The 22,378-nt window shown below is 37.5% G+C and overlaps 2 protein-coding genes across 2 annotated transcripts; one reads left to right on the top strand and one right to left on the bottom strand.

Moving 5' to 3' along the window:
• Window positions 1–1,921: 1,921 nt before the first annotated feature.
• On the bottom strand, window positions 1,922–13,635 carry PSMA2 (proteasome 20S subunit alpha 2). The gene is made up of 8 exons (XM_081932575.1): window positions 13,496–13,635; window positions 11,494–11,570; window positions 10,392–10,524; window positions 7,204–7,326; window positions 6,297–6,378; window positions 3,612–3,685; window positions 2,377–2,434; window positions 1,922–2,282 (listed from the first exon to the last, which is right to left on the bottom strand). Exons 1-8 carry the CDS (start codon window positions 13,534–13,536, stop codon window positions 2,166–2,168), a joined length of 705 nt encoding a protein of 234 aa, XP_081788701.1. The 5' UTR covers window positions 13,537–13,635; the 3' UTR covers window positions 1,922–2,165.
• Window positions 13,636–13,910: 275 nt separating this feature from the next.
• LOC309381506 (large ribosomal subunit protein bL32m-like) lies at window positions 13,911–18,701 on the top strand. The gene is made up of 3 exons (XM_081932576.1): window positions 13,911–14,043; window positions 14,340–14,521; window positions 18,067–18,701. Exons 1-3 carry the CDS (start codon window positions 13,947–13,949, stop codon window positions 18,319–18,321), a joined length of 534 nt encoding a protein of 177 aa, XP_081788702.1. The 5' UTR covers window positions 13,911–13,946; the 3' UTR covers window positions 18,322–18,701.
• The last annotated feature ends 3,677 nt before the right edge of the window (window positions 18,702–22,378 follow it).

The following is a 22,378-nucleotide window of genomic DNA, read 5'->3' as shown; positions in this document are numbered from 1 at the left end:
AAACCCAGCAGAGTTGGGAGGTTTTAGTCATGCCTATTCTGCAAAGTAATTTAATAGTGCTATATCTAAGCAGGTGGGAAGAAGTGATTTGAGATTTTTTAAATTAAATGTGCAACTAAGCACAATATGTGCAACATCAGGATAATACATGCAGTTCTGAGAGCATCTATGTATTATAAAAACAAATCAAACAAAGTATTATTTTTTTTAAAGGTGAATGACCTAGGTTTTTTTTTTTAAAAAAAAGGATGTTCCAGATCATTGCCAATATTTATTTTTATCCATCCCCACTGGGATCCCCATTCCCTGTTGCTGCCCTGTTCAGAATGCTCGTCCCAGATTTCCAAATTAAAATAAAGGGGAATACTTGCCATATTTTTCGGAGTATAAGATGCACCAGAATATAAGACGCACCTTCATTTTGGAGGACAAGAAAAAAAGTTTCTGCCTCTGCCTACCAGCATCCATCAGTATTAATCTGGCTAGGGTCCTTGCAGCAAACTGCAGTGCGTGGAATACCCCCAATCAACTGTTCCAGGCTGCAGGGATTGCCAAACACCATCGCCGCCTTTGTGCCTCGCATTTTCAAGTGGTTCCAGGCAGTGGGCATCTTCAATTCCACTCGGATTTTGATAACAATCTTTTTATCCATTTAAAACAAACCCTATCACTCTATGCTATTTAACTGGAGAGGGTGGATGGGGTGGGGTATGATTTTCATGGGGGAAGAGGAGGAACTTGGCACCGAAGGCTCCATTCACAAGACGCCCATCTTCCTACCTATAACTATAGGCATTGAAAGCCTGGCTTTCTTGCAGCAAGCACATTAGTCCTTCTGGGCGCTGCCATCTCATAAACATGTTGCCGGGCTTCCCAGCAAGCCCACACCATCTTTGCTGCTTCCCAAAGCGGCCCTGGGAAGCATGAGGCTCGGGATTCGGTTGGCAAAGCAGGCACTGCGCAGAAGGCGTAAGGCAGTTGCCGTGATCTCCAACGTCTGGAACGCCTTAGTTTCAGATCCATTGCCTTCTGCACGCCCGGTTGAAGATCCACAACCCTCTTCCATACATATTCATACAATAGGATAGCTTTATTATCATGACCTGTTTGAGCGGACAGTAAACTACCTCCACTTCTGATTGTGTTCCACCTGGATGGGGAAGCTGCCACCGCTGGGCTCCCCACTCTCCCCTGCCACTGGCTGCTTTGCCTTTGTCCACGCGTGGTGGGGAACAGCTCAGAGGGGAGCTCGAGTTCGAGGGGGAAAGAGAATGTGTTAGATCCATCCCCACCAGTCCTTGCAGGCAAGCTGTCAGGGAAGCGATCCGTGTGGTTCTCCTACCAGGAAACTTTGTAATGGGAAGTATGGGGGGGGGGGGGGAGAACCACCTGGAACCACCCAAAAATGTGATGCGTGGATCGGATGGGTGGGGCTACATTCAGAGTATAAGACTCACCCAGAATTTCACCCTCTTTTTGGGGGTAAAAAGGTGCGTATTATACTCTGAAAAATATGGTAATCAGCCTTCTGATTTGCATACAGGTGGTTGCAAATACAGTCTCTGGCCACTTCAAGGTAAAGAATCCACTGAAACATGGAAGAACTATCACCAAAGTAAACCTGGGATACCCAATGTACTCACAGATAGTTGTCTAGATGCTTAGCAGGTTCTTGTCCCTCCCCCTTTTAATGTTCAAGATTTAAAAAAAAAATTTCAAAAAATCCTTCAGTATAAACATGTCATTGGCTCTTTTTTACAAATTCTTCCCAATATAATTTCTGTTAGGAAAACCTTGCACCCTAGATTTACTCAAGCAGCCCTATGGGTATAAAACTTTACAGAACAATAACCACTTGTTATCTGAATAGCTTTGTGGACTCAAAATCTGAATTTTGAAATAATCATAGCAGCACTTGAAGTTAGTATAATGAAGTATTTTGTAAATTTAATCAGAAGTTATACCAATTTTTATTTTTTTTAGATTGTGTAAATATTCTTGTACATTGTTTAATGTTTTAATTAGCTTTATATTTCAGTGGCATATGAATCCATATTTCTTTAAAAAAAATCTACAGGTTTAATAAAGTAGAAATTAAAATCCAAAGCCACTAATATAAATGAAGTTAAAAAGTGAGAGCAGTTGCATGTTTTCGTCAATCAAGATTAGGCAATTGCAGCCAGATAATCCTTAACTTCAGTTGGAGTGAGTCTTCTAAATCCTGTCTCATTACAGATTCCAACTTCTATGTTATCTTCAGTCATCTGTCCTTCAAAACTTTCCTAATAATGAAAAGATGCACAATTTTGTTAAATAATTAAATATTAAAATATCAACTTTGAAAATTTTATCAAATTTAAAATGAATATTTTTCACCTTTAATGTTAAGATAGCAGTATGAATAGCATCTTCAAGCTCTAAGTCTTCATTGTATCTGCAAAAGAACAGACATTTTCTAAGAAATTTAAAATATCCCTCCATAACTAAAATTGCACATGTGCAAAATTACCCCATAAATTCAGGAATTATTTTTTTTAGATTTCTTCAGTCATTGTTGTGCCAATAAACATATTTGAAATTTTCAAACTATACCAGGGACTGCCATGAAGATATAACTGTAACTGAATTGGAAGAGCCTGCTAATCCATATAATGTGACAAATTGACTTTTCATTAGAATATTACAAAATATTAATTTACTAGAAAACAATCTGATAAAGTTGCTACATTTTCCTATGACCCCCTCATTGGTTCTGGACCAGCATCCAAAGTGCAGGCCTGCTATCACTATTGTTATTTTCAAAAACACCATGTGCAGTCTAAAGTCATACTTGTAAAGTAGGAGAGTGCTAGACTCATATTTTGTTACAGCATGGTAGAAAACCTGTTGCATATTTCTCCTAATTTCCATTTATAGACCTCAGTTTCTGCAAAATGGCAAATTCAACAGTTTACAACCTTCCCTTTTTATGTATGAATTACTGGATTGAAGAGGCAGAATGGATACATTAAACCTTACAGTTTTTTCCCTAGGATTGGGCGAGGATCAAAATGGTCCTGAGATATCATTTTGCTGCTGAACACCCCTTCTATTCCTTCTAAAAATTGACTTTAAAAATCAAAACAATTGCTTGCCCTGCTCTAGTAATGTCTTACTATCACCAGCAATGACCACACTGATGTCTAGAAAGCAAACATTGTTTTAAAATATTATTTACATAGCTACATTGTGCATTGTAAATCACTTCAAGATATTTCAGTAGAGGAAGTATGGTAAATATATTAACAGAATACAAGAAAAATGTGACCCCTGGTTTTCCTTTTAGCATGATAGCTTCCTCTCTTAAATAAAAGTACTTAATTTTTTGTTGTTGTTTTTTAAGAGTGAAAGGGATGCTTATTCCTATCTTATAGAATAACCAAGATGCTGGTGGACCAAATTCACTATCAAGATGAATTTTGATAAAGTCAGTTGTATATGAGTTTATAACACTACTAACATTTAACTATAAACCATCCAAGAACTTAAAAAAGAACAATCCAGAAATGGAAAATTAAAATAAGAATGTGTGTAACAATTTACTAGATTACGGAATTTCTATTTTGCATTACCTTTTCTCCAGAAATGTCTTTCCATTTACATAATTTTTCCCCATTGCAGTTGCTTTCCATGCAAAGTATGCTCCCTGGAAGGTGAAAAGTACAGCAAATTAGAAATATTCAAATTCTAGCCATCTTCTTAATAATAAGGTATAAAAATAATGTATAATATACATTATTTACTACTTAGTGAGAAAAGAAAAAAATAACCTTATATTACTAGAAATTCCTTGGAAACTTCCTAACTCTGCAAATTCATACACAAAAGTTATAAAAGCAGAATGCAAGGAGATGAGAGGCATATGATACTACCAGGCAAATAAAGGTAGTTCTCTTCCTACAACAATTCATTTAGGGACTATTCAAAGTTACAATGCACTAAAAAAAGTGACAATATTTTTTCACACAAATTATTGTTGTGGCATCCCCATGGTCACATGCTCATAATTTAGATGCTTGGCAATTGACTCATAGTTATGATGGTTGTAACATCCTGAGGTCATGTGATTACCTTTTGCAGCAAAATCAATGGGGAAACCAAATTCACTTAATGACCATATTACTAATTTAACAATCTCAATAATTCACTTAATGTGGCAAGAATTGTAAAATGGAGCAAAACTCACTTAACAATTATCTTACTTAGCAACAGAATTTTGGGGTTGATTGTGGTTATAGGTCAAGGACTATCTGTACTTATTTTTTAAGCTTTTGAGAAATAGTATTCACTGGAGATCTGCAAACATTCTACTCACAGAGCAGTCATTCTGAATCCAGATTATGTATTTGGTTCTGATATAGACATATACACCAAGCAGAAGCATTGGCGTAATGGGGAGAGAGGAACAGAAAAAGCGACAGTAGCAGATAAAGACAAATACAGAAAAGGCATGAAAATCAGAAGAGGTAAGTAGGTCATTGGATATGCCATACTTGAAGTCAACTTAGATCCTATCAATGACAAAATCCTGTACTTTAAGTGTACCAGCCTTGTTCTACTATCTAGAAAGACCCCTTCAGATTTTGTTACAGCAGAATTTCCAAAATGCAACAAATTTGATTTAAGTCTGAAATAAAAAACATGTTTTATGCAAAATACTAGTATTCTCCAGTTGTGAAATGAATGATATAATAATGGGCTAATGTAATAAACATTCTGACAGTCTAGAAAAGGAATTTTATCTCAGGATTATTCTGACTACTGGTGGGAGCCTGCCACCACCTGCTCCCCCACCCCCACACAGGAGGAGGGTTTGGGGTTGAAATCCTTGGACAGGCAGTTATTTTGTGCAGAATATGCAGATTGCAAATGACAATCACATAATGTATCACTTAGCAAACATCATATGAACAGGTTCTCAAGTACCCAGATTGTAACTATGTGACTTTTGGGGTATGCAGTGTTTTGCGATGATCAGATGTGTTTACAGGCTGTAAAACACTCATCCCAGACCATTATTTTTGAAGCATCCTTTATTACCTTTAAAGCCCTGCATGGCATGGGTCCAGGTTACTTGAGGAACCATCTCTTCCCACCTGTGCTGGCAAAGAGGCATGCTGTGGGCTCCATCAGTCAAGGAAATTTGGCTGATAGGGTCCAGAAGGACCTTTTCTGCTATGGCACCGGCTCTATGAAATATTATATCCTGTGGAAAAAATTTGCTCCCACCCTCCTGTCCTTCTGCAAGAGCCTGAAGACGTGGCTCTGACAGATGGCATGGCGCTCCAACAGAGAGGGATCACACTGGAGGTGGTTGATGAATAGAAAGGCAATTCATCCTCCCCTCAGAACAGCCTTCTCCTTCCCTCCCCATTTTCTTTCTATAATTCCGTTTTTTCATTTTAGTTTCCATTTTTATTGTTTTAGAAATATTTCTTTTATTTTAATGCTTCTAATGCTGCAAAGCCATCCAGAGTCGCTTCAAAATGAGATATGACAAATAAATGTAATAAATAATAAATTAAATTAAACTTTAAAAAGTCAAGGACTAGCTGTACTAAGATTCTGAAAATATGGGCATAGAAAGTAGCATACATAGTCACATATAAGCCTATCTGTGGATAAGATGATTATCAAAATTTTTGTATATTTTATTTTTCATAATTAGTTTATCCATTGGTTTATTTTTCATTATGACTTAGCTTATCTGCAGATGTGTTTATCCAAGAATACATATTGGATGTATGGGCACTTAAAACCTGTCAGTGGATAAGCCAAACCCAATTTTGAGAGGGAATTCTGATACTTAAAAATTATCGACTTATTTATGAGTATATGTGGCAGCATTCTTATGTCACTATACATATAAATAGAGATCATCAAAAACAGGAGACTTAGACAGGACAAATATATTTTATAACAGATTATCATTTGAATCACCTGTGGCTACGAAGTTACAAATAATCTTGACAAAATAAAAAGAAGTCTGGCTTTTTTATAATCTAGGAACTCAGAACCAAAGGTATCGAACATGCTACCTCATTACCCAGATCTAGTAGTCTCCTCATAAGATTTTAAAGCTCATCACCCAAGCTGTGTAATAGCGGTGAACATTCTAGCCTGAAATTTTAACCATCAATTATACATATATCTTCCTTAAAACTTACTGCAGAAAAACAGTTCATAAGTTCTTCAATCAAATAGCTAGACCAGGTTTTTATACAAAGATATGAAGAAATTCCATTTTAAATACTTACAGATGGATCAGACTGAAATAAATATGGTCGCCCCTCATTCCATCCACATATCAATAGTGACACTCCAAATGGACGTACACCTCTATTAAGGAAGACATCAGAAATACACAAAGGCAGGATTTAATAAGATGTTGAGGTATTTGTTTTTATTTATTTTGTACAGTCCTATCAATTTATAATTTAAAGCACTATGTGATTTACATTATGTAGTTAATAATTTTAAATTTATCACTGCTGATACTGCTCCTCCATTTTTAGCAGTAGCTTTTCAGGCAGAAATTAAGGATTGCCCTCCCCCCCCCCCCCCTGCAATCACATTACTGAACTTTGGGTAATACTGCTGCAATTATGGCCATTTGCAATAATCTTTTATGTCAGTTTTGCAAAAATCCAGCACTCACTGCTTTGTCAGGAAACATATTCTAAGAAAAAATGAGTTTGCTTAACAACTATAGTGTTCACACTTATGAGCAAACAAATCATAAAACCAGGTTGATCACATGACCAAGTTTTACCACAATCATGGACTATCTGTAGATACAGCTGAGCAGTTACAATGTAATGTGCCTGGTCATTCCCTATTGATTGCCACCCACTAAAATGCTCTAAATGAAAAATGTCTTTAAAAAAATTAAACTTATTATGTGGTCTGCAGATACCTGTCAATATTAATAATCAGGCAGCCTCTTTTTTGTTTATTTATGAGGGTGCTCTTTTATAGTTTCCTTGTGAACTAGAAAAGAGCAAGTGGAAGAGTTTGCATATTCCTATATATGGCAAGGTTATGCTTATTAAGTAATCTCTACAAAATTATTCTCTGGTATATCAGAAAAAATGTGTAGTCACCACCTGCATAACTTGAAGAATAAAGAAATGAGTGCATTATATTTAAAAGCAAGTAACATACCCAGATTGAGTGTATTCTTGCATCACAGAAGCGATCCTCTGCACTAGCTGAGCTGTTGGAATAGGCTCTTGATAAACCAAGTAGTACTGCTGAGCCAATTTACGAGCTCTATGAACAAGTACTCTAACAAAACAAAGTAAACACACACACACAAGCAAAAAAATTATTAAATTACAGTGGAAATCTGTTTCATGGTTTTGGTATGCACTTATTGTTGGTGGAGAAACTGAAGTTACAGGGAGAAAAATAATGTGTAAAATCAATAGGCCCGCCATATCACCCAGAAATAACTCTGGCAGAAAGTAAAACAGGCTGTGTGTTTTACCATGTTTAGCTTGCCTTTGGTACTTACCTTCTTCATCAGTATAACCTACTGAATAATAGAACACAGAATCATAGTGTGGAAAGGATCTGAGATGTTTTAGTCCAACCTGCACCTCAAGGCAGATCTTATATTATTCCAGTCAAATAGTCTGCTTTTGGCAACCTCTAGTGAGGGAGCACCAACTTTGGGATACAAGCTATTCTATTCATCAATTGTTCTCGTTGTTGAATTTTTTTTACTTCTAGACTGGATTTCTCTTTAACAAGCTTCCACCCATTACTTGTCATCCCCTCTGGTTCTTTGGAGAATAAGTCAATCCCCTCTTTTCTATGATAGCCCTAGTATTGGAAATTATCATTTCTCACCTAATCCTTCTCTTTGATAGACTAGACCAGGGGTCGGCAAACTTAAACAGTCAAAGAGCCATTTGGACCCATTTCCCACAGAAAACACCGGGAGCCACAAAGGTCCTAACCAGAAGCGCCCTGTTCAATTCTGGAGCTGACCGGAAGTTCAGTTCCCCCACCATAGTCTCTCCTCCAAGCACGGCGTACTTTTTCCTCTACCTGTCATAACCGAAAGCCCTATCAATTGTGGACACAACTGGAAAACCCTCCCCTGGCCATAGAGTCTTCTCCTGGCGCATTGTGTCCACCCCCCCCCGCCCGATGCTCCTCTCAAAATTGTGGCGCCGACCAGTGACGGAGGCGCAGCAGAGGGAAGAAAGAGTCAAATGCGGCTCCAAGCCACAGTTTGCTGATCCCTGGACTAGACATATCTAGCTCCAGACCTTTTATTGTTGTTGTTCTTCTCGGTATACTTTCTAGGGCTGTAGCATTTTTCATATCATGGTGACCAAAACTATTATGCAGTATTCTAAATGTGGTCTTACCAATGCAGTATAAAGCGGTATTATCTCTTCTCATAATCATGATATTATCCCTCTGTTGATGCAGCTCAGGACTGTATTGGCTTTTTGGCAGCTGCAGCACACACTGCTAGTTCATAATTAAGTAATCCACTAGGACAGTGATGGCGAACCTTTTTTGGCTCATGTGCCACAAGTGGGGGGAGCACAGGGGGGTCGTGTGCGGGTGTGCCGCACCCATAATGCAACGCGCGATCCCCCCCAGTGCGCATGCGCACACAACGCGCGACACCCCCCCATTTTTACATGCTTTTTTCGCCCTCCCCAGGCTCCAGGGGCTTTATAGGAGCCTGGGGAGGGCGAAAAGAGCCTCCCCCACCCCCCCGGAGGCCCTCCAGAGGCTTCAGGGACCGTCTGGAGGCTTCCCTGAAGCCGTTGGAGCACTTAAAACCACCCTCCGAGCAAACCGGAAGTGACTTCCGGGTTGCTCGTAAGGTCGTTTTAAGTGCTCCAAAGGCATCAGGGAAGCCTCAGACGGTCCCTGAAGCCTTCGGAGCGCTTAAAACGACCCTCTGAGCAAACCGGAAGTCACTTCTGGATTGCTCGGAGGGTGGTTTTAAGCGTTCCGAAGGCTTCAGGGACGGTCCCTGAAGCCTCCGGGGGGGGGGCAGGGGAGGCTCTTTTCGCCCTCCCCAGACTCCTATAAAGCCTCTGGAGCCTGGGGAAGGCGAAAAATAGCTTTTGAAAAGGTGAACTCAGCTGGCCAGCGTGCACATGCGCGCTGGCCAGCTAACAGGGCAGCGCCCCGTGTGCCCTGACAAATGGCTCCGCGTGCCACTTGTGGCACGCGTGCCATAGGTTCGCCATCACTGCACTAGGACAAGTAGATCTCTCTCATAGTCACTATTGTTTAGCCAGGTATCAGCTATTCTGTATCTTTACATTTATTTTTTTCTGCATCTTTTTGTCACCAATGAACTGCATCTTGTTGGATAATATGGGCCAGTGCTCACCTCTGTCAAGATTCCTCTGAATCTTGAATCTATCTTCTAAACTGTTAGAAATTCACCTCAGATTGGTGTCATCTGCAAATTTGATGAATTCCCTTCTATCCTTTATCTGGATCATTTATAAAGATGTTGAAGAGTACTGGGCCCTAGACAGAAACTTGAGGAACTCCCAACAAATGCTTCCCTCCATGTATATGTAGTTCCACTGAGCAGTACCCACTGAGTGTGGTTGGTCAATCAATTGCAAATCCATCTGGTGATGATACTATTTATCAAGAAATGAGCTGTGATCTACTTTGTCAAATACTTTACTGAAGTCCAAGTATACTATGTCCCCACATGTTGCTGGTCACTAATTTAATCACTTTATTAAAAGAGGATGCAAAGTTTATTTAGCATGATTTGTTAACAAACCAAAATAATGCTGGCTTCTAATAATTCCTTTGTTCATTTATAAGTACTTACAAATTTTCTGTAGGAGAGCAATTATTTTTATACTATTCTAAGAAGTGATACGCCACAAATCTCCAAGAATTATTTTTAAAAAGACATTGACTAATTCATTAGCTTTATGGATTGGGCTACCAGGTCAGTCTCACAATGCTGATATATGTATGTACACACACATATATGACATGCAGTTTTCAGAAAAAGGCTTAGCTGTTATTAATGAAGGGTTTGAATTTTCACATTAAGAAATACATCTGGGATTACAGCCTTGGCAGTTAACAACTTATTCATTGTTGCAGAGTACAGAGGAATCCAGAATAGTATCATGCAAAGCCAGGTTGCTAATATATATCTTTAAAAGGCGGCTAAAAATGTAGCTTTTTAGCAAATATACCTTCTAAACAACATAGTGTATAAAACCTGTTGAATTGTAGATAATTTTTAACCAACTTGATTTCACCTATCTCAAATCTGCTCAAAGGCCAAAGGTAATATTTCCATTTAATATTATTTTTAAATATTTTTTCTCATTTACCTGTAATCAGGGCCCATGCCACTATATACCAAACCTATGTGTTTAGTAATAGGTTCCACTTTGTGTACACTCCGTTCCTCATACAGTATAGATTTCTGCTTTTTCTCTGTTGCTAGTACCACACCATTTGCAGCTACATAAAAAAGAATGCACTAAATTAATACTATTAGAAAATCTTCCTACTGCTTCCCTTGTGACATTTCAAATATTCAGTACATAAATCAATAAACTGATCGATTTTTATGTCTCATACTCTAGACATTTTATCAGATATTTTCTATAACCATTCAACTGCCATTTCAATAGATTATATCAAAAAAAGCAATCATTATAAATTCTATTTCATCCTTTTTCTTTTCCCAGTCAAACTACAGTGTATGGTCCCTTTAATAAGACTCAGTGTAAAATGACTCATCAGATTTTCATGCATGTTGTAGTTGCTTTTTCTCTGTATTTACTATTCATTAATTATATCATCTTATAATTCTTAGATTATCCAGTGCCTAAATACTACATTTCTTTTGTTTTAAATGTATACATGTTGATATATTTTATAAATGAATATATTAAAAAAAGAAATTTAATTTATCTAAGATTAAGTAACTTTCCAACTGAAATGTGGAATATAAATATTTAAATAAACCAGAAAATATCCTGGATTAAATGAAGTAATAACTGTTTTTTAATTTCCTTAGAAATGTTTATTTAAATAGAAAATAAATGTTCAGCTAAATCATCAGTTTTTCTGACTTGTTTTAAATACATATTTTAAAACACTGGAAATACCCTTTATATCTACGTGATAATACAGACATAATGTCCTTCTAAAATTAGGGACTACTCTCTCATAAAAGAGTAATGCACTTTATGTTAGAAACTTGAGTAGTTTGCATGAATTATCAAAATTTTAATTGTGCGTGATTGGGCCAAATATTTATTCTAGCAATCTGTTTTCACAGGGCCAAGCAAAAGCTTTTTTTAGGCAGACAACAAAATTTTATCATTTTTTTTCTTACTTCATATCTCAATTAAGGGCTTGGGAAAAAAGCATTTATGCTAAAAAAAAGTTAGTAAACATTAATTAAAAAAACATATTTAATACCTTTAATTCCAACTGATGGAGCTCCTGCTGCAACAGCTGCCAAAGCATATTCAATTTGAACAAGCTTTCCAGAAGGACTGAAAATATATATACAATTCATTCATGGGATATTGTGGAGAAAATATTTTGTTTGTAAAACAACAATTTATTTTAAACAAAAACATACTGAGCACATTGCATAGTATATTAGAATACATACGAGAAATTAAAACTTACCTTCCGCAAAATACTTGCCTAGAGCTAAAATGTTAGACAATTTTCTCATAGAAATTAATAAATTCAGTATAATTTACTCTGGAACAAATTCACACATAGTAATGTTTAGGAAAAGTCACAGACATTTTAATTCCTAAGTGGAAGCTTTAAATAAAAGATGTCATTTCATTTTTTAAATTTGGGGGGGGGGGGATTCTTTACAAAGTTCTATGCAACTAACAGCTCAAAATGCCTACATATGCTAAAGGATGTTGAATAAACATAATATCAGGTATAGTTGCCAAGATCAAATCCTCAAAAAAATAATCTGAATTAATTGTAATCTCCACTGAATCCCTCACAAAATCTAACAATATATTTTTCCATAAAATCTTCACACATGTGAGGTTAATACAACCATACACACATACATACATATACATACATATAAATATTACACACACACACATTTATTTATCAGCAAAAAAAATTCAATACAAAATGGTTTCGGCCTGGAAGGCTCCTAGGGTAGAGCTGAAAGGCAAAAGAGAAACAGTATGCTCCCTCCCATATTTGGGGTTACCAAGTGCCTTTACAAAACAATATATATATATATATATATATATATATTTTCCATATATATATATATTTCTGAATGAAACCATATTGAATATTGTGTATCAACTTTTTTTTTTGAAGGACTGAAATCAAAGTTCACTTAATTTGAAGAATGAACCCTGATTAGTTTTGTGTTTTTCTAATAAAAACCTGAGAGGCATATTCTTCAACCAAGTTCCATATATATTTAAAAATATGGATTTAATTTTTGCATTATAGTCTATCATAGAAAAAAACATATTGAGAAATTATTAAGTGGCATACAAAACATAATTATAATATATTCAGTCTTTAATTATATAAAACTGAAATGTGTAGCCCAGTCCAAGATTATTGTCACAAAATAGTGACAAGTTATTCTGACTTCAGTGTAGTCATGTTTCATAATTTTAATACTGTATCATTAATGTAGCATTGTAGCAATGTACCAATGAACTGTGCAATCCTTTTTATTGCCAATCACAAATGAACTTATTTATATCCTGAAAAAATATCATGTCTATAAATGTTAACAGGGCAAAATGACATCAAAGGGAAAAACCTTTTCAACCAAGTTATCTCCGAATATCTCCCTGAAGTTTAAATTTCCCCCCCTGTATATTAGAAACTATTATTAAAGGCACTGACGAATCTGGTAAGAATTATCTCAGAATCAATGACCCAAAGGGTCATACCGTAGATGGCCTAGTTATTACAATAAAGTCATAGAACTGTATCTCGGAGCCATTTTATAACTCGGATTGCATATTTTAGGAAGAAAAAAAGCGACAGTAGAGTTTATCGCAGTCCTGTTATATTTTCCCTATTAAGTAGCAACGTTACTTAATTTGATATATTACCAAGCACCAATAATCAATCTGCCAAAGTCAATGCGGTCTTGCATTACAGGGGGAAAAAGATGATCTTACCCCTAAAGACTGATCAAGTCCATTTAAAGAGCCCCATAAACTCAAATTCCCCCTTTCGTTTGTAACATAGTTCATTATTGTACCTGCCTGCCATTTCTTTCTACAACAATGCGCAACAAACAGCAGTAACCGTGACTCCACAAAATCACTTCCCCTTCTATTATTCCAGAAAGAGCAAGCAATCAAGCAAATAGATTTTTTCACTCCTGATACAACCCATATAGGGTGAGTTGGCCGTTCAAACGATTCGCCTCAGTTTCCCTTTCAAGAAAAGCAGCTACCTGAAAGTGGTGAGAGAAAAACTGTAGCCACGTTCCGCCATTTTAACTCGCGCCACCGATCCTCACAGCCGCGTCAGGTTAACTGCGCTGGGAGTCTAACGCGTGCGCAGAGAAAGGTTTCTTTCTGGCACGTGATTTCCGCAGTTTTATGACGAATGAAGTTCGCCGGATAATTCCCGAAAGCAGCACGTGGCCCTGAATTTCTAGGAGTGCCGTTAATTATGGTGAATTTGCGAGAAGGGCTACAGGTGTTCTCAGGGGTAGCCTCTGGTGCAGTTTGAAAGTCAAAAGTGGAACAACGAGAACGGTAGTTCACCAAAAACGTGTGACGGTGACATGACGATGCGGGTAGTTTGACTCGGTTTCCCAGGATTCCTTGCGGTGGCCACCACCCGGATTTCGTAGAAAACCTGTGGGCGGAGCCGCGAGAGATCCCGGGAAAGGAAGGAGCATGGCTGCTGTGTTGATGTTCTCATCACCTTTCCCCAAACTCCGTCGTCTTCTCCGAAGCTGTTGGGGGCAACTTGGCGGCCACGCGGGGCCATGGGGTAAGATTTCTAAAGTGCTGTCCATCCCGATAGCCCTCAAGAGCTCAGTGGGAAATTTCTACTCGTTGGAAGTGCTCAATCCAAGGACGGAATTGAAGCCTTTTTAGAAATATGTTGAAGTTCCCTGCGGATGGGCTCCAGCACCAATCCAGCTTCCGATGTTGGTTTAAAATATAAATGCTAGTCAGTTCAGAATGAATCCCATTAAAAAAGGAGTTACTATTCCATATTGAATTTAAACTATTTTAAATTAGATTAAGATGTGACACTATTTGAATTCATATCTTTTCTTTAAGCTCCTGCTTTAGCAATACCAGCTCCAGATTCTTTATTCAATCCTGCGGAAGAGAAAACTGAGTATTTTGAAAACCCCAGCTTTTTAGACAGCATACTTTGGATGCCAGCTCCAAAGTCCAGGCGGACAATTGAAGTTAATCGCAGCAGACGAAGGAATTCTGGCCATCTTATAAAAATAAAGGTAACTTGTTAAATTTCCCTGTGCAGAAAATTGGATTTTGTTTCCCTTGCCTTGCTTTATATGTTTCGTTCTTCACTATCAATAGGAGTAAATTGCAAGCAAGTTCAGAAATATAATTGAACATTTGTTTCATAGTGGGTTTACTGTGAATGTCTCACCTTAAGACTGTTTTTTCTTTTGGAGAAACATAGATATTTGTCCTGAATATGGCAACCTGAAAGAGAAGCATGTTCTTTGTAGCTATTTTTATTAAAAAATATATTTTTTAATGATACATATAATATAATCCAAAGTATACCAGTGTATCTTAATAAGCATTTTTGGATTATTCAATAATATATCAATTCCTTTTGCCATTAAGCCTCTTCAGTTTTTATTTGCTCTTCTGCATTCCATACTCCATATTATAGTCTATTTCATCTTCAGATCTCCTCTTCTCCTCCCTACCTTCTTTCTTCCCTCTACCCTCTCTCTCTTCTCTACTTCCCCTTGCTCTCTCCCTCTACTCTCCTTTTCTTCCACACCTTCACTCTCCTACTCTTTCCCTCCCTTCTATTTCTCTCTCCTGTCTCCTTTCTCTCTCTTTCCCTCTCTTTGTTGCCCTTCCATTCTCTATTTTACATAGTGTATTTCCGCCTTTTAGCAAACCCCATTTAATGTCAACGGCATTAATAATTGTATTCTCAAAGAAAAAGGAAAAAAATATTTTCCATATTGCTAGTTTTTCTTTTAGAGGTATACCTTTATATGAATTCCATTTGTCGTCGTCATCCCCCTGGTAACAACCTTTTTTTGGACTCATTGCAAGATGGATTCAAATTTCCCGCTATCCTCATAATGCTGTTGCATACTTTTACATCATTAAGCACCCCTATTTTATCTCATCTTATGATTTTAACTGTATATTATTAGGCGTATTTTCATCTTTTCCCTCCATTTTTCCCCCTCCTCTATTAATACATATCGGCTAATCTACTATCTTTATTCACCTTAATTAGTTTACCTTTGATTCTCTTTTGCTTGCAATCCTTTCTATACCATACACACATATTACATTTCAGTGTTACAGTTAATTAAAGTTCACAATAGCATATGCTTTACAAACATTCTCCACCTTCCCTCCCTCTCATCTACCAATTTTTATTTCCCCTTCCATTTATTTTTTAAAAATCTTAAATCCCAATCTCTGAACTTCTCCTTTCTCTCTCTGCTATTTATATATCTTTTCTTCCCAATATTTTTATAGCTTTTTGTTGTACCATTCATCGTGCCCTCTTCAGGATTTCCTTTTGTCTCCTCAGTCTAGTTTCCCTTTTTCTTTTCTTATTATATTTTCCCCCTGTAATAAACTCTTTTCTTTCTTTTATCATGCTGCCTGTCTGCTCCATTCTTTTCTTTTCTTTTGTTTTTTTATTGGGACACGCTCTTCCCTTTTCTTTGTGCCCCTATTAAGTCCAATGATATCCTTTATTTGCTTATTATTTCCCTGACTCTCCTGCTTTTTTTTCATTTTCAATTCTTTCCATAATATCCAGGCTATCATTCTTTCTCAACCTAAATGATTCATGCATATTTTTCAACATTTCGCATATTTCTTTAAGATCCCACCCCTCCATAGTGCCCGACTTTTAATTTGCTATTTTCCTTCTTCAAGTCGTTTCCCGATTCTTTACATTTCAAACCTCCCCCCTTCAAACAAAAAAGGAAGAGGGTTTCATTGTAAAAGAAAGTAGTTAAACTGCTTGTGCTCAGTTCAATTCCCCGTCAAAATCAGTTCTTTCGTTTTCTTTTATTCTTCCGAATGAATCTTTCTAGTAGAAATGTAAATGTAACCTTTAACTCCACTCAGACACAAAATGAAAATTATAACAAAGGAGTAAGAGAGGGGAGGGGATTTCTTCTTTAGATTCTAAATCCTGTTGAAATCATTTTGAAAGCAAGTCTCTTGGCTTTTATTGTTAAACTCTGGCTGCCCACTCCTTCAGTTCCCAATTTCGTCTCTGCCTGGTAATGGTTGTTTTGTGGTAAGTGCTTCCACTTCTTTTTTTTCCCAGTGAAATATCTTAGGTTTTAAATGTAAACTTTAATCTTTAATATTTAACTCCATGGGAGCACAGAATACAAGTTGCAGCAGAGAAGCGGGAGGGCGGTATTATTCAGTTTTAAATTGAGTTGTTGTTGTCGTCCCCCCCCCCCATTCTTAAACTCATTCATAACGTTTCCGTGGGATTTGAGGTTTATCAGTTACCAATTACCTGCTATTAATCCAAAATCTTTCCAGGTTTCAAGTTCAACTAGAGAGAAGTTTTTTTTCTCTCTATTATTAAAATATTCAATCCTTTTAATTCCACCTCCTAAGCTGGATAAATGTTCCGTATTCTTTTAGGGCTGTAATGTTTTTAAACCGCCATCTTTTTTCCTTTCTCTTTATTTTTCCATGCAGTTCCCAATTCCTCCATTTATGCTAGTTTACATTTGAATTCTCTCCTAATCACAACTCCACTCTTATTCTATCGATGGGTTTTTTAAATCTTCTCACCCGATCTTGTCGCTTTGTCCAACCATCACTCCTGTTCTCATGCTTAGCCCGGTTACCTCCAACTTTATGACAGACATTTTGCCATGTCTGCCTCCCCCATTGCCTGGTCATAGAGCTAGTCTCTGGTTTTCGAGGAACCAGTTTCTTCCCTCTTGGCCGTTTGAGACGCTGTTCTTTTTTCACCTTCACTCCAAGAAGGTTCTGATCTAAAAGACCCCCAGGCAATGGTTTGTCAGCCTGGATTCCACGGGTTCCTCGGGAGCCATTTCCCAGTCTGTCTCGTTGCAGCGCTAACCGGAAGTCAATCCCCGGTTTTGCTGTGAATATAAATCTATGCAGTCTGTGGGCTGCATGAAATTCCTGCCAACTGCAAATGTGGAACCAAAATTGTGGTTTCGTTTTTATTTTGTTTTCCCTAATTTCTAACACCATGGAAAACAAATTGTTTCAGCTAGACAACTACTCATCTAATTACCATGGCAACTTTTTTCTGCCTTGTTTCAGGCTGGTTTTTCTTAAAAGTAGGAACAAGAAATTCCTAGCAAATGAATCAATTACAGTCACTCTTGAATTTTTGCCCTTAGAAAGTTTAAAAGTTCCCTTCACATGCTGTCTCAAAAGTGAAAAAACAGGCTAAAATAAATTTACTCCTGTTTCTTGACCAAACAGTCTCCTTCAGCCCTGTAGCACATCAGGGGTCTGAGATCCAGATTCAACCCTTCAAATAGTGCCTATCCCTACTAAATAATATTATTAAATATTATATATTGAATAAATATTAAATATTATAATAAATATTAAAATATTAAACTGGAGATATACATTGATTTCTGCATAGCATTGGGCAATACTATTTTTGCTGTGTTGGTTTTACTATTTTGATATATGGCTTAATCCCATTTTGTACTCCACTTCATTGTTACGTTAATGAAAAAAGTTCAGAATTTTTATAAATAGTTAAATATTCTCTCACTACTGCATCTTAAGAATTTTTTTTTCCTTTTAGAGAAACATAGATATTTGTCCTGAATGTGGCAACCTGAAAGAGAAGCATGTTCTTTGTGGCTATTGTTATGAAAAAGTTAAACAGGAAACCTATGCCATAAAAAATCAAATTAGATTATTGGAAAATGGACCACATAAGGCTCCCACTGTAGAAAGTGTTGTGCTCTATACAGGAGAAAAACCCAGAAATGAAGATGAAGACAAGCGAATTATTGAAAGAAACAGAAAACGTCCATCTTGGTTCACACTGGACTAAACAGACATTGCAATGGAATAACTGATTCCCTTATACAAATCCTACTTTGGATAATATACATCCAGAAGACTGCACTGTACTTTATACGGTAGTTGCTTAAGTATACTATTTGCAGCACCTTGTGTGAGTGTGCATTGTACTTTTTAAAGAGTCTGGGTTTTGTTTTGTCTTTTAACATTTGCCCAGAATTTAATTCTACATTTGGAATTTATATGGCATAGGGAATTGGCTGTTAACTAGTGATAACATAACCTTATAGTAACATATGGTAAATAACTTATCATTTGCAGAAGTAATGTGTAACTGCATACAAAGATGTGTTGTATGTTATTTCAACATGAATTTAAAATGTGTTTGCAATTAAAGCATATTCAATTTCATGAGTCCTCTATTGTTTCATTTTTCAGTTTCAGTTTATTAAATTTATAAACCGCCCCCTCTCCCCGAAGGGACTTACCATTTTGTGGGCAATTTTTCGAGCTGTGGAGAATATTGTGATAAAGCTCATATGCAGCAAGTTTTCCAACTTAAGTAAGACTCAACATCGCTTGGTGTAAGGAGTATGCCTGAGCGGGGCTGGTGCCTTTTTCCCTTTTCTTTTTCTTTCCCTCTTCATTTTTTTCTTCCCCTCTTTCCTTATTTTTTCCCCTTGCTCTCTTCCCCTTTCCTTATTTTTGTCTTTCCTCTTTCTCCTTTCCTGTCCCTTCTTGGATGCTCAAATGTAAAAGGGAAAACATTTCTCGAAGCCTCCTTTTTGCTAGTAGTTTGTAGCCACTTTGAGAACAAACCACGTTAAGTTTATCCAATGCTTGCATTTTGTGGGTGCGTCCAGACAACAATACAGCAAAACTGTCAAAATGGTAACTGTGATAGTTGATCAGAGCTCTGCTTTCTATGTGCAACAGCTTTAGCACTTAGGAACAGAGGTAAGTTATTTGCTTTTCTATGAATACACAATCCTTAAAAGAGCTCTTCTGTAGAGACCCTGCCATGATCCAATCCTTTCCCTACTCTGCTTTGTCCTGTTTCCCTGCTGGAAATGGCTGTTTGCAACACACAAGGATGGGATACTTTCCTAAGAACTCACAATTAAAGAATACCAATGTACACGCATTTGCTAATCTAATGCGCCTTTCGTTAAGTGCACATGAGGTATCTCAAGGTGGGGAAGGCCATGGGGGCCCTAGTGATAGAAAAGGCCCTCAAGGCCTCCCCAACCCACTAAGATACCTCATGCTTTTCCCTCCCTTCCTGCCACACCGGACTCATGTTGCAAAGATCTGTCTCCTCTGCCGCAATTTCTTTGCCTTTGAGAGAGAGAGAGAGGAGAGAGTTGGTTTGGAAATGCTTTTTGCCCCAAGAATGTGTGCTCTTCGGTGCCATAATATTGCACAGGTTCAGGCACCCATCCTGTTCAGACCCAGTTCTCAAACACGACAAGCATGTCTTTTTTCCAACTAAACGTTATCCCACAGAGTCTGTCTGCATTAAAATGGGGTGTCTGCGTGCAAATGAGCACATGGAAATGGAGTGATCTTTGAGGGCAATCCCGCTGCTTCTGCGCTTTCTTCAGCTTGGATGAGCCAGGGCACCCAACATAAGACAACAGCGCACCTCAGCCACAGATGTCGTTGGTCCCTGCACCCTCCCTTGGATCAGGCCTATGGGGCTGCCCTGAGGCCAGTGAGCAACCACCCAGCTTCCTTGACCCTGCCCCCTGGGTGTACACTTAGGGAGCAGTGAGCAGGCAGAGGCTGGCATCCTGGGTGAAAGGGAGGCATGCAGAAAGCAGTCAGCCTGTGGTAGAGGAAAATTGCCAGGGACACGAGGCTCCACACGCACCTCCAGTCCATACACCCAGTGGGTGGTAGGGCAGTCCCACGGATCTAAGGCTGACCACTTTCCTGCCTGGATGGCCACCACCGAGTTATAGATCAGTGCCCCGTTCGCCTGGGCTGGGCTGAGGCACCACAGGTCTGTCCTTCGCTGTTTCCAGGGCAGCACCATGGGCCAGATCTAACAGTTTGATATCCCTGATGTCAAACTTTCAAAGAAGATACAGAAGAAGAGAAAACAAAAGAATTTATGGATTTAAAGAGAAAAATTTTATTAGCAATATCATTGATAACACTACCGACAATCAAAGATAAGCTGATTAAGGAAACAAGAAGAAGGGCATCAAAATCACATGAGAGATTCTATAAGCAAAAAGTTGCTAAGAGGAGTCCATACAAAGTTGATTAAAGAGATGATTAGAGGACTGACACCACAAATGGCAAAAGATATGAGGCTGTTTTGCTACTGGAAAGATACAGGTTGATAGATGGAAGAGTATAATTTAAAACTAGTTAAACTTAGTGAAATTTAGTGACAATAGATACAGTTAAATAAATAATTGATAATGATAATAATGTATACAATGTGTAGTGTTATGATAAGCAATAATGGGTTATGAATATTGAATGGTACCCATGAAAGGAAGATTAGAAATCCTTTTGGATTATATATAAAGGTTAATAAAAAAAGAATTAAGTTAGATTCAGTTAAGTCCTGATTATAAGGGGGGAAATGATATGATACAGGATATAGTCAAATAAAGGAGGGGTAATGATAACGTATATATATGTATGGGTACAACATAAGGAAATGGGATGTAAATTGTAAACTCTGATTTGGAAAGAAGGATAAGAAAATTTTGTTATTAAATATTATGGATGTTTAGCTAGAATAGGACATAAGGATCCAGTGTTATTGGAGGATTTTAGAAATAGTAAATGAAATGCCAGTATGTGGTTATGTATTAAATCTTGGTATATTTTATGATGAAGGACGTTTAAACAATTATAGTCAAATGAAAATGGAGGTATGATGGTAACATGTATAAATTATCTGAGTTAAAATACTTGAGTTAATATGAATTATGTTTGTTGACTGTGGAAGAGATGCACGTAAGCCTTTTTGTAACCAACTGAATCACTTTCTACAGTATTTAAAGAAGGATGGGTGGGGTTTGTTTTGAAAATTAAAAAAAACTTACTTTTAAAAAAAGAAATTTTGGGCTGAATTGGATTGTACCTTGAGCTACCTGTACCCCAAATCTGTGGATACTTTATTAAACAAGAAAAAACTCTCTAAAGCAGAGATTGTCTTCCCAGATGGTTCCTGTTCAGTGACTCCTGTTGCTGTCTGGAAAATCCCAGGAGGGCGCCCAAGTTGTGGCTTCATTGTCTAGTTTGGAAATAAACAATCACCAGCCAAGACTTCCAAGAGAAAACAATGGAAATTTTATTCTTCACTTCACTTTGTAAAATGGGTGGACCACTCACACACAGGTACAGTGGACACACTCTAAATCATCAATACATTTGCCTTGTATGCCCTACTACCCTTACAAATTTACCTCCCATCTCTTCTTCATTGCTTAGTAATAATGATGTCACAATCCATCCAAACGTCTAAAATGAATACATTATCTCTGCCCCTGATTACACTTCCCACTATCTAATTCTATCTCCCCGTGCCCTTCTTTATGGATTTCCTTTTATGGTCCTAGTTCCTAGGGGTTGTCTCTAGAGTGACTATCATATCAGTAAATTCTGGTAATGGCTGGTTTCTAGCATAGCAAAGGCCTCTAATCCTATGTACAATTCTTAGGCTTCAGCCTAGCTTGAGGGAGGGATTTGGTTGGGGAAAGATATTCTCTTTCTCTCCCTCTCTTGGACTTGAACTTTGTTGTGCAGAAAAAAAATGAGGGTGTCTTCATGTAAACAGAAAGAATTGAGAGGGCGGAGCTGTGATGTGCACCAAAGTACACAAATTACTGGCAGGGAGCTATCATAATGGTTTAATAGAGCTTCCATACTAAGGGGCATTTTTCCCCCCCCCAAAAGTTTTCATTAAACATTTTTACTTTAAAAACAGAAAGAAAAACACAATCCAAAAAAGAAAGAAAAAATAAGGCAAACATAACAATATAAAATAGTTATACAGCCTTCTGTATCGGCATTCATGTTTAGCCTTTGTAGTTCTCCATTCTCCATTACCTTCCTATTGATTT

The sequence above is a fragment of the Natrix helvetica genome (genome assembly GCF_964273705.1).
Source record: "Natrix helvetica genome assembly, chromosome: Z".
NCBI classification, from domain to species: domain Eukaryota; kingdom Metazoa; phylum Chordata; class Lepidosauria; order Squamata; family Natricidae; genus Natrix; species Natrix helvetica.
Note: the sequence above shows the minus strand (reverse complement) of the source record. Positions and strands in the feature narration are given on the sequence as shown.